At 35.8% G+C, this 15,661-nt stretch overlaps 1 protein-coding gene across 2 annotated transcripts; it reads left to right on the top strand.

The window, feature by feature from the left end:
- The first annotated feature begins 3,278 nt into the window (after positions 1 to 3,278).
- LOC146538672 (uncharacterized) lies at positions 3,279 to 13,859 on the top strand. Of its 2 annotated transcripts, XM_085187250.1 has the most exons (8): positions 3,279 to 3,466; positions 5,693 to 5,782; positions 6,219 to 6,323; positions 7,500 to 7,589; positions 7,852 to 8,033; positions 8,749 to 8,841; positions 9,452 to 9,586; positions 12,915 to 13,859. In XM_085187250.1, the coding sequence occupies exons 2-8, from the start codon at positions 5,698 to 5,700 to the stop codon at positions 13,002 to 13,004; spliced, it is 780 nt and encodes a 259-aa protein (XP_085043376.1). In that variant the 5' UTR covers positions 3,279 to 3,466; positions 5,693 to 5,697; the 3' UTR covers positions 13,005 to 13,859. The 2 variants fall into 2 exon arrangements, with proteins under 2 accessions (XP_085043376.1, XP_085043377.1); XM_085187251.1 differs by lacking the exon at positions 8,749 to 8,841 and having other exon boundaries at positions 3,280 to 3,466.
- The last annotated feature ends 1,802 nt before the right edge of the window (positions 13,860 to 15,661 follow it).

The following is a 15,661-nucleotide window of genomic DNA, read 5'->3' on the forward strand; positions in this document are numbered from 1 at the left end:
CGCCGTTGCTAAGCAACGATTTGCAAAGTTTGTTGTTAGAAAACGTCACCCAAAATGAGCTTGCTTAACGCATCTCTCTATTGAAAACTGAAAATAATTTCATAAATATATTTAATAAATATTCGTATAGTTCAAGCGGGCGTAGCCGCGTTCGGGTCCGCTAGTATTTTTATATAGCACTACTTATAATAGTTATTGTTATTGTAGCGTTTGGCGCTCCAAATTAAATATTTATTTATTAATTTCCATTTCCCCGCTTTGGTAACGAGGCAAAGACTCAACATGCAATGCCTCTACGACGACGCATTTTGTCTTAGCAGCTGGAAATAATTAATTCCCCCTCATCGTAATCAAACCCACAAACGTTGCGTTTACGATCACCGTGCCGCTGCACCACGAAAGCCGCATCTTTCTTTCATTTGTTATTTATTTAAACATATTTATTATGTAGTACGAAGAAGTCAAAGCCTAGTAGTGTTAAGACACTCTGTATTTCATCATTTTACATTCACGTGGCGGAACGTATAGACAAGGCCGCTGTGGTAGTTGTGGTACGGTGGAATAATAGGTGCTCGTTTGATCTCCACTCGGGCAATCTTCTTCAATTTCACGCTATATTCCGAGGGTAGGCAGCGGGGACCTGAGAACAGTACCTACCTATCTAGGGAACTACTCAACACTGCTCTTTGCCTCGTCATAAGAGTGAGGAAATGAAAATATTATATATTTTTATTCCTTCAGGTGAGAATCGTCGCGTTCGCAGTCGCACCATGACGACGGGATCAATCATTTTTTAGAAAGAACTCTCATTGGAAGAATTTTCAACCAATCCAAATTCTCTACACAGAGGGCGGGCGGGCAGCTTATTTCAATAAGTACAATAAATAAATTAATAAATCTTTTTAATGTAATGAGTTAGTTGAGGCCGTGGTAGCGCAGCGGCTGTAAGTGCGACGGCCACGGGTTCGATGCCCACTCGAGGGAATAATTTATTTTCATGGTTTCGCTCTGGCAACGAAGCTGTCAGACTCTTTTTTCCAATTTATCATGTCATAGATACTCACATGAACATCTCGTAAATTTGACGTCACAAACATAATAGTTCGGCTTCGATTCCACTCGGCGGAAAGATGAAATCCAACTAAATTAACACATTTCTCCGCTTAAATTACACAAAGTGCAGCGTTTAGTTCCGCCATCTAGCGTACAATGTCTTGAAATTGGTTGGTTACAATTTTTACATATTTTTTGCACAGACACAAAAAATCAATTAAAAACCTAATTCCTTTTTATATCTAGGTAGGTACTAATAGCGATACAAACGTGACATCGCTCCCTTAAACGGTTATTGTTATATTATAGCCATATAATATAAAACGTTTACATAAATTGTTGTTATTCTGAGGTATAAATTATATTCAAAGAAAAGAAAAGTTTCATCTAAATTCGTTCAGTAGTTTTTGCGTGAAAGTCGAATAAACATACAAATATTAGGATGGTTTTTTTTTATTTTAAATACCTAACTAAAAACTATAGGGTAAAACCCGGATAGTTGCCACACTTTTTGAAAAAGCTCTTTTATTAGAAATGTATACCACTACATTACCTATTCAAAATGTATTCTTAAACATAATATATTAATCTTCTAACTTAGCCAATTTTTTCAAATATAAATATTATTAATTTTGAGTACAGCCTGTTTTAAGTGGCCTCTAAAAAAGGGGATAGTTGCCTACTATGGCGGATACTAGCCTCACGTTAAAAATGGTTCGGGGGATACTTGCCTCTCTATTTTTTTTTCAAATAAAAACGAACTTATATTAATTTAAATAATCACTTTTTGTTATTGAACACAATCTTTCATTAAGTATTAATCAAAGTCAATATAATTATAAAATTACAACAAAATAGACTCCAAAATGGTAATTAAATATCCAAAATAATAATTAAATATTACTATTTATTTTAAAGGTAGAACAACAAAAAAAAAAAAGAATTAACTTTGGCATAGCATCTATTAAATATGTATTCAGTCCTAATTACTTACTGAGATCCTTTATTGAGTACTAAATTCTAAGAGAAGTCAAATTATTACCCAAACAACACTTAAAAGTACTAAGGTTTTAAAATTTTAAATTTGAACATGTAATTTTTTAATTAAAAAAAGAATTAAATATTAGTATTTATCTTAAATATTAAAAATAATTATGGGAATAACTTTCGCATTAGTATTGATTATCACCAGAAGCCAAGGTTTTCAACTTGCCACATCTCATGCAATGGTTTTTGAATGCTGTACAAGTTTCATGCAACCACATTCGACACTTCTCACATTGTATCCAATCTGATTTTGATTTAGTTAAATTATAATTTTCAAAACATTCTGCACAATAATTATCAACTTTAACTTCGTTGTTGGTATTTTCTTTGATTGAATTTGCTATTTTGAATTTCTTAAGGTTCGAGAGGTTATGCCATAAATCCGGGATATTTCGTTGATACTTTTTTGTTTTTTATTTAGATCTTCGACCGCAAGTACTAAACTAAGTCGATGTGGCGCGGCACCACGCCTGGCTTTCGTTTATACTTGCGAGGCATTTTGCTGTTGAGAATTTATTTTATTTAAGATAAACTATAATAAAACCCAATAAAAATATCACCAAGAAAAAAAGGTAAAACCAAATGAAAAAAAAAACTAAGAAAAAAAACCTGTTTGCTCGTTAAAATGTGTAATTACGGATAGTTGCCCCAGGGCAACAATCCGCAAAAGACAGTAGGGCAACTATCCTTTTTGATACGGATACTTGCCATTTTTATTTACAAAATAAATAAAACATATTTAACAACAAAACGTTTATTACAGTGCAATTTAAACTCTAATGCAATCAAAGAAATGATTATTTTATTGAAACCACAATTATTTATAATTATATTTAACGGAGATTATTTGCCAATATAATTCTGACGCTCGTCAAAGTATCGTCGCGGAAGATTTTTACTCACACGGACAAAACTCGTGCACCTACTTCGACAGCTGATGCGGCACCGAGTCCTACGCGGGGGACGCTTCTTATTATGATCAAAAAGAAACACTGTCAACACGTCTAACATAGAGCATTTGAAACTGAGGCATGTATCCGTCCGAGGCAACTATCCGGGTTTTACCCTATTTGAATCCGGGACTATTTACGAAAGGCGTGGCTTATTAAATAATGACATCTGTCTCTTTCCCGCAAGCCCTGCCCACCTATAGGCGTGTCTGTTCCCACAGGACCTCGCTTTTAGTACATCAATAATAGGGAACGGAGTTGGACGTTTTTTTCAAAACGAGAATTCATACTTAAAAAATATTTTTTGTGTTTAATTAAATAAAAGTGTTAAGTTTAATGTTTAATTAAGTTTTTAAGTGATGTTGAAGGCATAGTGATGTTTTAGTGTTATTTATTGTGTTGATCGATAGCAATAAGTAAGTAATATTTTTTTTCATTTTCATAAAAGAGTAAGCAGAAGGAACCTAGTGTTATAACCTTTCGGCTTACGTACCGTACAAATTGATACATTCTTTGAGTAGCGTAACTCAACGCCGCAGCTGTCTGTCCAAATCTGACAAATCGTTGGGTAAACCGATACCTAATCATCATGTAAAATTAGATATCCCTAAACTGCAATACTCTTAAAATAAAAATAAATAAGTTGGTTCACGCTGTATCTCGCGCACAGGTAGGATACCCCTGCGCTATAACCGCCTTATTCCTCTACTAGTGTTATAATGTTATATAAGAACTAGCGGATCTGCGCGGCTTCGCCCACTTGAACTATAAGAATATTTATTATCTAAATATATTTCTGAAGTTATTTTCAGTTTAGGGGGTGACTTACGTGTTAAGGGGCGGAACCCAACGCGGCGCTTATAATCGTTTTAATAATTTACATCTTTTGAATTAAGTTTATCCACTCAAATGTACATAAGCCGAAAGCATAGGTATGAATCATAATAAATGAAAAACCCGATAGCATAAACTCGCGTCATCAAGACAAATCCAACGACACAAGAGAACAAAGTAACGGACTTATATATATCCATACGCACTAAAACTTAACCCTCCTTTTGGGCTTCGCCGCAGTCGAGTAAATAAAATATTTTCTCCACTACATTTTCGCCATGGGGCCGTCCTCACTTGGGGTAATGAACTGTTTTATTTATGCACTCTCGTAACAAGACAAAGTGCGGGTTTAGTTAGGGTACAATTGGGTACGTGGGAAACGGAGTGTCTCAACACTAGGTTTCCTCGAGCTACACCGCTGGATGCGGGATACGGCGTGAAGCTTACAGTATATCGTGATAGTGATATCCATGAAGGTCAAACAAAGAATATAATAGTATCATATTGAAGACTTTGAAGCAATGTTTTTAAATACAAATCTGTACACGTGGTAACCACGTTTACTATGAACTTAGGTATTTAGGGTGTTTACGTACGGCACGATAATTAAAACGCGCGTTTTTTGACTTCACGTTCCGAGACACTCTGATCACTACCCACCCAATTTTCTCAATTTTTTTTTTTAATTTTGCTTGTTGAGTGACGGTACTTACACTTACAAGGAGACGCCATAGTGCAACGAAAGCCATTCTTGGATTTGGACATTTCTTTTCCTTCTTTCAACTTAATTCATCAGGGTAGGCAGAGGGAACCTAGAAATCTAGTGTTAAGACATTCAATTCCCATTAAGACATTTCTGTTCATAATCATTTGTTAACATGCAATATCTCTTAATTCTGCGCTGCTTGGAGACCAGAATGTCTTAACACTAGATTCCCTCTGCCTACCACGCTATACGCACATATGTATGTGCGGGATATACCGTGAAGCTTAAAAGAGTAAAAATATATAAGTTAGCCGCGTGTAAAAGACAACCTTAAATTTGTTTATATTGCTTGACGGATGTTAATATAATAAAAATTTAATGTTACCCACCATTTATCAAAATATTATAGAAATATATCTACATAATACGAGTATAGAGGCCATTGTTGCGCGGGGAACCTGGACTACAGGTCACCAAGGGGTGTTTCTGCGTCGGGGCTTAAAAAGAAATATACTTACTTAGTTATAAAAAAACTAAAACTATCAATTATAAGTTAAAACATCGACTGTAACAAGTGGAAAGATAATCCAAGTTTATTTATAACTTACTTTTAACTGAAGCACTTGAAGCTACAGTTTAGGAACAAGTGTATTTTTTTTTCTTTTTTTTTAGCTTCACGCTATAATAGGCATATAGCAGGGTAGGTAGAGGGAACCTAGAGTTAAGTCACGTTTATAGTCACACGCATTTTGCTGCGGGACGGCGCCCTAATAGTCGGATCGGATAATACCCATTATCAAAATTGGGTGTGACCAGTCAAAATCAGCATGAATCGCAAACATTAGTGGGCTATTTTCGATTTTCGAGGGTATAGGTAAAATTTCTAATAAAGCTTTATCTAACCTAGCTGGCTTTATCGTGGGCTAAATTAATGAACGAAATTGGTGCCTCCCAATTAAAATCCGCCAGATTAGTGTTCAGAGCGTTTGGACGGCTTCCAAGAGGTACGAATTCAAATCCTCTTACGATATAAAAAATTCGTTATTTAAAAAAAGTGTGAAATAACACTAAAAATGCCTAATACTTTTTAAATATTTGACAGGTAAAATGTCAAGCTACGGCAGCACTTCTCCATCTGATGAAGGCTTCGACAGATATGAACCTGCGTTCTACTGCCAACCTTCGCATCAAGGTACGTTCAGTAGGGGTTCTTACTGTTTAGGAACTCCAATTTCTTCTTCCTGATAATTGAAAAAGTTGAAATATATCACTCCGTTACCTATAGCAAAATTGAATAGCCGTAAATTGGTTATTAATTTCATTTCTCTGAAACGATATAACGTGAAATGAATCAGATTTCCAAAATAATTCGAAAGTAATAGAATAAACGGCCAAGTGTGAGTTGGACTCTCCTTCCGGAGGTTCCATGCGAATTTCATAATTGGAAGTCAACGGCACAACTAATAAAAGTTGAAGAAATTAAGTACAATTGTAATTATTTTTTGTATGAAATACCTATAGATTTAGTTCCTCCTTTTTTCCATCAAATCTCATGATAATCGGTCGAGGAGTTTGGCGCCACAGCTGGTCTCTCATTTAGTGTGATTATAATCATTTTTTGTTAACAGGTAGTCCAATGAATGGCGGCGTATACTGGCCTGGAGGTGAAGGTCACGAGTTCGATTCCCACGATATGTATCACGATACAAGCAACTATATAGGCAGGAACTATGGTAATAATTATTTTCATATGTAAAATGTAATAAAAGAAATCGGTAAAGTAAATTCGCCACGCACGTCGACAATTTTTAAGTGAAAGAAGTTTAATACAATCTTAAGTTAAAAATGAAGCCAGTCGCGGCGCAGGGACACAAGTGTGCAACTGTAACGACAGGTTGTGGTTTCGATTCCCAGCCGAGGATTTTAAATATTGAATATTTTCAATTCTTCTTCTTCTCCAGAATTCGGCAGAAAATGGGGAACGGAAGTGTCTTAATGGGAGCGGAGTGGTCTTACACTAGGTTTTCAGGATTCCTCCGCATATCGTGCTACGTGCGGGATACAGAGTAACGCTAAAGAAGATAAAAAATAAAAAAAACTAGTTAAACATAATAACCCAACAAACAGACGTCACAACAGCCCTGGCCAGACGTAATACTTACGTATATAAAATAATTTTATTTTAACAGGTGTTTTTTCATTATCATGTTCATAGCTAATGATGAAAGAAAAGTAAATATTTTTCAAAGCTGTTTCCAGTCACGCTTTACAGAAACTTTTGTTTTTCATCTAGCTCCACGCTGTATGCCCATAGGTATAGCTGGGTAGGCAAAGAGAGTCTAGAGTTAAGACACGTTCCGCGTTCCCCGAAAGAATATGTCTTAATGGGAATAGAGTATCTTAACACTAGGATTCCAGGTTGCCTCTGCCTTTCCTGCTATGTGCAGGATACGTATGAAAAAAAAGGCACCAAAAAAGTTCAAAACAGAGTTCTCAGGAGGGATGTCTATGTAACTCTTGGATTTAGTTTTGTATTTTAGGATTTTTAACATTTTTAAAGTGTTATTTCACACTTAGGCAAGAAAAATACGTATTTAGAAAACGTATAAAAATTTGAACGCAGCAGGACTCGAACGTGCGCCTCCTGAAACGGGAACGGAGTATCTTACTTAGGCAGAGGGATCCTGGAAAACTAGTTTCAAGGATCCCTCTGCCTACCTGCTTTGCGGTTTCCACGAGGCGCAGGTTCGAGTCCTGCTATAAAGGACATAAGTATATATAACAAGTTAGGCGGAGTAAACTCTGTCAAATTTTCAAGTCATTGTCATACAGATAAAATTATTGTTAAGTGGAATTTAGTACGTAAGTACATAGTACATTCCACTTTATAAATAGGTACTTTGTTACAGGTTATGAAGATATACAAATGACGACAAATGAAGCTTACGACGGGTACCACAATAATATGATGCATCACAGTTATCCACAAAACAATCCAGGTAAATATCGGAGGGAATCTGTCCTAAACAAAAAATAGGTGCCCCAATTACCTACATACGCGGCATTCTACTACTGAGAGGTTTTGTAGAAATTTTGTTCCACCAACTGTGAAATGGCCTATGTTCCTTAGAGGTCCTCAAAGCACTTCTAGCTCCTATGGTGTTACACGGGGAACGGAGTGTCTTAACACTAGGTTTACCTATCCGGCTTTGCGTTCCCTTTACAGCGTGAAGATATGTCTTAATTTCAATTTTTTTTTAGCTCTAGATTGCGAAATGCAGTTACCCAGATACGATAGACCTCCACCATCTTTTGTGCGAGTGGTTAAAAGGAGGACCACAGCTAATAAAAAGGAGAGACGGAGAACGCAGAGTATAAACACCGCTTTTACAGATTTAAGAGAATGTATACCAAATGTGCCGCCGGACACTAAACTTTCTAAAGTAAGTTGTTTTTTAAGCTTCACGCCAATCCCGCACATAGCAGTATAGACAGAAGGGTCCTAGTGACATGCACTTCGTTTCCGATTAAGACATTCCATTCCACATTTTAAATGGCGGGACACAACGTCGCGCTTTGCCTCGTTACCAGAGTCAGAAAATACTAAATATTACATTCCCCCGAGTGGGAAACTGCATTTAGGATGTTTGTTAAGAAAAGAATTGCGGAACTCAACGCCATTTTTTCAACGTTTTATTTTATTAGAGCGGGGAAATGAAAATAATTCTAATATAACCGCAATTTCTGAGGCCGTCGTGAAAGAACGCGATGGTTGTGAGTTCGACTCCCAATAGGTGGAATTAAATATTAGTATTTTACCGCTGTGGTCACAACACAAAGGGTGTTAAGTTTCGCCACTCAACACGCAATGTCTCGAAAGTCTTAGCACTAGGTTCCCTCTGCCTTCAAATTAAAAAAAAATATTTTTAAATGGAAAATTTAAAATATTTTATATCTTAAAGGCTCGTGAATGTCAGTATTGTCAGTACAGTGTCAGTTTTCAATAAATAGTATACCTATATTTAATATAAAAAAAAAACAACATTTATATAATTTAATTTATAGATAAAGTTATACAATAATACCTAACTTTAGTTATTTTACTGTCGGGTAGCAACAAACATATATCTGTCTCACTCTAACCTATACTATTGTCAGATGGTGCGACCGAGATCGCAGAGCATCAATACCGCATTTTCGAAACTAAGGGACCGTATACCGAGTGTACTACCCGACACTAAGATGACTAAGGTTCGTTTTATTTTTCTTTAATTTTTTTTGACTAAATCTGACAAAAAATAGAAAAAAATAGTTTTATTTCTTATGTAGACGGTAGGTGTATTGGATTTGCTGTGACAGAAGCTGAGATAAAGCTAGTGTTAAAACACTCCTTTTCCCACGAACCGCCCGAGATATTGCTTGTTGAGTGGACTTTTTCTTGTTACCAGAGTGGAGAAATGGAAATAGTTCATTCTCCCCAGTGGAATCGAACCCACAATCTTCGCGTTGACATATGACTAGGTGTCTTTTTGTAAACCAACACTGCTGTGCGGGAAAAGAGGTTGAAACAGAGAAACAGGCTTCTGCTGTATGTGAGGAATTGAAAATATTAAATAAGAAATTGATCTCCTCGAGTGCGAATCGAACCTACGACCTGTCGTATTTACAGCCGTTCGCTAGTGCCCCTGCGCCGCGACTAACCTGAAAAAAATTATAATAACGTTTTATAATTCTACAAACATATAAATTAAAATAACAAGCTAAAAATAAAATGAAAGTTTAAATGTCAGCTTCTGTTCTGCGTGAAAATGCGTGAAACTGAAAAACAAACTAAATTTACACAAATTTCTTTTCCATCCAGATAAAAACTCTACGCTTGGCGACTTCATACATTTCTTACCTCCTCAAAGTGTTAGAGACTGATGGAGAACCGGCCGGAGGGTTCAGAGCTGAACTTCACCATACACCGCCGAGACGACGGCATGTTGAATCACAGGTTCAAATCTTAGTTGTTTCATAGCAGAATAGATAGAGGGAACATGGGGACCTAGTGTTAAGACACTCCGTTTCCATTATTTCCACCAAATTCTGGAGGCATTGCTTGTAGGCGGAATTCAACGCAGCGCATTGCCTCGTCATCGGAGCGAGGAAAGAAAAATATTATATACTGGCCTCTATTATTTATATGTGCCCAATTTTGTAATTGCATGTCGAGTAGCGGACCTGGCGCTTTACCTATTTATCAGAGGAATGAAAGTACTTCATTCCCACGATTAGGAATAGAACCCACAACCTAGATAACTATTAGATTAGAAGATTAAATGTATCCCACAAAAGTTCCACTTGACTTTCTCAAGTAACATGCATGTGTTTCAAGTGCACTGGCGCCGTACAGACGGACAGACGGACGGGTTATCTGTAGTCATATAAATAATTATAATGTATAGTGGACTGGGGGCTACCTAGTGCAATACATACACCGTTGCGTTATGTTCTTGTTTTATTCAAAGATCAAGATCGGAGTGTTTTAACTCTACTGTCTGTCTACTGAGTGGTCCATTCTGCCCATTTTGCTATAAATTATATTAAAAAAACAATATGCAGTCGGGCTGCATAAGCAAAAGAATATTGTTTGACGATTAGTCTCTACCACGCCACATATAAAGAAGGTTATTCCTCGATAAATAGTTTTCAATTAGGACCAGTAGTTCCTGAGATTAGCGCGTATATCAAGCATATAAAATTTCAGCTTTATAATATTAGTAAACCTATGTTTTCTTTTGTACAAGACCGCGCGACTGAAAGGTGGATAATATGATGCTAGTCGTGAGTGTGCGATTGTAAACGCGACAGACATTTTCATGACATTTTCATTTTCTCGCTCTGGTAACAAGGCAAAGCACGGCGTTGAGTTCCGCCACTAAACACGTAAAGTCTCCACATTTCAGCGGAAAGTGCGGAAGTCCAAGTCTTAACGATACCTGCTACTCCCAGGTTCCCAGGTTCCCTCTGTCTACCATGATACCTGCGGGATACAGCCTAAAACAAAATAATATTCAAGCACGCTAAAAGCTAGTATTAAATAAAATTCCATATGAAAGCTACACAAATTAGATAATATTTTGTAGGAACATTTTATAGGGCCATGTGTTTCCATTATTAGATTACTAACGCGCTATAAAGAGGCGTCTGGCTTCTAACTAAATATAATTATATTGAATAAACACCCCCGTGACTCAGTTGTTGTGATTGGCAATTCGCAATTCACATGAAACTACTTCATGTCCGTGAATTTGTTTATTGTAACTACTTATACATTGAAATGTAAGAAATTCAATTTAACTCACTTTTAAAAATTGTATCAGCATGAAGCTTATTATTATAACATTAAAGTTGTATGTAAGTAGCTTCAAGCTGTATCCTGCACATAGCAGGACAGGCAGAGGGGAACCTGGGAACCTAGTGTTAAGACACTTCCGCCGAATTCTTTAGGCACTACTAGCTTTGAATCGACACTCACAAATATACGAACTCACAGTTCACAGTAAACAAAGTAAGCACTGAACCATCGGAACTATCAGGTTAATACGGAATGTATATTTCTCGTCCTGTATTTTTATTGCACGCTTAAAAAAAACCAGATAGCCGCTAACGGGAAATATTTTATCTTTTGTTTACTTTCAAATCTAATTTTGTAACGTGCAGGTAAAAATTGACCTAAATATTGTTTTTTTTCGCATACCTATAGCAGGATAGGAAGAGGGAACGCAGTGTAAATCCACTCCGTCCCCACTCGCTGTTCCATGATTTGAATTTTCGAGACATTGCGTTGGTGTTAAGAGACTCTGCTCCCCACTTTCCACCGATATCAAGGTCCGAGTTGGGATCGAACTCCAGTCAGTCGCTGTTCCCTAAGACACAAGCTGTACGTTTGTTACAAATTACAACATAAATATCGATTTCACGGATGTTTAAAGTTAACACAAGAAGTGGCACGCTTGGGGTAAAAAATTAAAGAAAAAACATTTTTTTACGGATACTGCCGCTTACATAATCAGGAACACGTGGCGTTCCTAAAGTAAAACTATATAAGTAAACTGTTTGAAAAAAAAATAATTATGCTATACCAAGACAAAATGCAAGAGTACGAGAGTACGAGAGTACGAACAAAGAAAAAATACACTTGTCTAAGTAGAAAAGTCCCTATAAACCTAGCTGGCAAATATTGATATTTTTAGAGACTCAGGTACATTATTTAAAAGAAAAATTAAAAAATATTTGTTACAATGTGAATAGAGAACTGTTTTTTGACATTATTTATTTATTTGTTGTTTACTCTTATTATATTTTTTTTAACTAATGTAATATCTATATACATATATATTTTTTTATTTTTAAATTTTGGTAGTATGGTTGTAGAATCATTTTTAATTATTTTTAAATTAGGTGTAGGATATAAAGTTTTAGAATACCTGCTTTTAGTTATAGTCATGTTGAGCTAGCCTGTAAGTGTGATGTACAATGTAAAACATTTTTAAACCTTTGTACTTTTTTAAATGTTCGTATCTTTTGTATGTTACGTTGACTTGCCTAATAAATAAATAAATAAGTAGTAAATTTATAAATTAGTATTTGCGTAATAACTGTACTGATAAAATCTATTTTTATAATTCTTTTTATTAACTTCACACTGTATCCTGTATCCTTCACGCTGAAACCTAGTGTTCAAATACTTCGTTCCCATTAATCATCAGTTCCCCACTTTCTAACTAATTCTCAATTCTACCCCGCGAGTGGGGGAATAACCACCCATGGAACCCACGACCATGTGCCGTGCTTACAGTCACTCTCCACTGCGCCACGACCGCCTCAGTATGGAATAGAAATTCTTCTAAAATGTAGGTTACGCCACTTTTGCTACAACAATAACATCCAAGTGAAAAATGCTACCGTTTTGCCCCATGATGTCAATACGCAAACTGACGGGGATGATTATTATGATTTAGTTTCATTCCTCCGCACTGATATGTTAAAGCGCGGCGTTAAGTTCCGCCTCATAACCAGGCAATCTTCCAGATTCGTGTGTTGAAAGGACTGCTTTGGAAAAATATTCGTTTTATTGTAGCTTCACGTTTTTTCCCGCATATCGCAGGGTAGGCAGAGGGAACCTAGTGTTAGGTTAAGGTAATTCGTAGTTACGTACCGCACAATTTTGGACATAAGTCGTTATCAAAGCAACAGTCAGTGAATTTAAAAATAATTGTGCTAGTTAGTGTAGAAAATAAGATTATGACGATAACAAAAACTTTATTTTTCTTTTACAGAATGCCGAGAAAAAAGGCAAAGGCAGAACAGGGTGGCCGCAACATGTATGGGCATTAGAATTGAAAAGTGAACAGAATTTACAATCATAATTTATTTTTGATTGAAGTTATATTTTTAAATTACAAATTAGTAGCGGCTTCGCCCGCTTAAAGTTATAGTTATATTATAACCAAATTATACTATATGTTTACAGAAAATGCAACCTACGCTTTATTTTGTTGTATAAGTTACATTAATAAAGTAAAGTTTCATATAAATCCATTCAGTTCCATGCAGTTTTTGCATGAAACATCGTGAGGATGTTTATAATATTAGTAAGATATTATTAGTAAATTACAGTTAATTCGATTGTATGGGTTCGATTCCCACTCCATCCAACATTTAGACCTAGTGGTAGTTATATTTATAGTTTAGAGTTAGACAATTAAAATAATTTTGACATTATTATAAGAATTATAATAATGTACCTCTAATGTCCCTTAGAGTAAGTTAACGAAATCAAAAGATACGAGCGTATTTTCATCGTTTTCACTACATTTTGTATGAAATAGAGTACTTTTACTTTGTAGAACTACAATAAAAAAAACTGACAAGAATATACAGTACAAGCGACAGAAATAAAATGACGAAAAAAATATACATAGGTATAGTATGTATATTAGAAAAAAATAATTACAATTTTCTATTTCATTTCATACATAATGAGTGTACCTATACGTCTGCAAAATAAGTTTGTCAACTCTTCCAAGTCACGTTTCGAAACCCTAGGCGGGCGAGCCCGACTCGCACTTGACCGGTTTTTTTATATAAGTATTAAATAATGTATAAATATTTATACCTAATTCTAGTCTGAACACGTTAAATATTGTAATTATAATTATATTACAGACAAATTGTAGCCAAAGAATAAAGTGCCAAAGTAATAAAATATGTTTTAGCAATTATTTTTGTGTTTTATTTTCATCACTTTGTAGTAGAAAGGTCTGTTGGAAGTTATAGTAGCAGGTTCGATATCCATTTGGGGATTTGAACTATTATTATTAAATAGATAGCAAACGGCGTTTAATGGAACTTAACGTTTACTTAAAATAAACTAAGGTTTTCTTTTTTTTAAGCTCCTTGCTGTATCCTGCCTGGAAACCTAGTGTTAGGACACTTCCATTTCCCACTTTCCGCTGAATTCTGGAGGCACTGCGTGGTCTTAAAGATTATATCTTAAATATTTTCGTTTCCCCTAACTAGGAGACATTGCGCGACGTCGTTTAGTTACGCCACTCAACACGCATTAGACAATGCGTGAAACCCTTTAGTTAGTATGTAATACAGCGTGAAGAATAAAACTCTATGGTATAGTTATGGTACACAGATTACAAGCAAGATCAAAATTATTTTTAAATAAAATTGAAGTGTCTGTCTGTAATCCTGCGTAGTCACTTATTCGCGTCTTTCTGTCCTTATCTTAGAATTTATTATTATACTACAAATATCTGATAGATTATCTTAGAAAAGCTGAACGGATTTGTATGGGACTCACTGAACCATAGAGGGGATTATATAACAACATATAGGATATATACACTATACACTAGTGTAATTAGTAGCAAATCCATTCCTCCGAATGGGATCGAACCCACAACCGACGTGCCAGAGCCAGGCGCTGTCTCACTGCGTTACCAGGATCATATTTTTTTGGTAAATCTATTTCGGGACAACAGGTTGTACAGTTTATCGGTAGTTTCCGTTGTAGGGGCCATGTGCTTTCGCGCGTGTTCTTTGTAGGGTAACCAGTGGTTTAAGTAATATATAATTATTATAAATCATTTAATAAGAAGATGAAAGAAGGAGTGTGACAGCAACTGACTGCAAGTGCAGTGATTGAGTGATTCCCTCAGCCTATCAGCCTCCTGCCTATCCTGTTACATTCTTTTTGGGGGATACAGCAAGCAAAAAACCGAAGAGATTTTTAATTTAAAATTATAATGAAAAACTATCATGACTATTTAATTCTTGTCTAATGTAAGCGTAATATGTGTGGGTTCGATTCCCATTCAGAGTAACGAATTATTTCCATTTTCCAATTCCGGTAATAAATCAAAGCGCTGCGATGAACTCCGCGATTCAACCCAAGAATGTTTCCAAACTGGAGCGAAAAGAGTGGAACGGAGTGTCTCAATACTAGGGTCCTTTTGCCTACATTGTTATAAGCGGGGTGCAGCTTAAAGCTAAAAAATAAATAATGTCCTTTATAAACATAAAATGATGGCAGCACTAGTTTGTTTAAAAATATCGCGGTAATTTGTTTTATAGCTCAATTTCGATGCGATACGTTCACCTTTGATGTTTACAGATAATCAATTGCTAATCAGAATTTAGCTTCACGCTATACCTTGGTAGGTAGAGAAAACTGGGAACCTGGTATAGAGACACTCCGTTCCCATTACAACACTTCTTTTGCCCCCCTTTCTTCTGAATTTTAAATACAGAAAATGATGTAAGTAATTTAAAAAATAATCGGTGTTGGGTTTCGCCAGCCAACACGCGGAAAATGGAGAACGAAGTGTCTTAATTCTAGGTTCCTTCTGTTTATCCTGCTTTGTGGGTTTTGCACATTAATCGAGCGAATGTAATGAGTATTAGGCAGTCCTAGGTTCCATCTGTATATTGTATTTATTTATTGGCTTGGTTTATCACATAGGTACAGTACAGCTTTGTAAAATTGGTATATATATACTTAAAAAAATATAAG

The sequence above is a fragment of the Heliconius melpomene genome, chromosome 6, assembly GCF_056956725.1.
Source record: "Heliconius melpomene rosina isolate 202511_hmr_F chromosome 6, ASM5695672v1, whole genome shotgun sequence".
NCBI lineage: Eukaryota > Metazoa > Arthropoda > Insecta > Lepidoptera > Nymphalidae > Heliconius > Heliconius melpomene.

What these genes read in the sequence shown, in the direction of transcription:
- LOC146538672 (XM_085187250.1), top strand. Translation starts at nt 5,698, where the DNA reads ATGTCAAGCTACGGCAGCACTTCTCCATCTGATGAAGGCTTCGACAGA. An exon ending in CTATATAGGCAGGAACTATG is followed by an intron (nt 6,324 to 7,499) that starts GTAATAATTATT and finishes ACTTTGTTACAG; the next exon opens with GTTATGAAGATATACAAATG. An exon ending in CGGACACTAAACTTTCTAAA is followed by an intron (nt 8,034 to 8,748) that starts GTAAGTTGTTTT and finishes TACTATTGTCAG; the next exon opens with ATGGTGCGACCGAGATCGCA.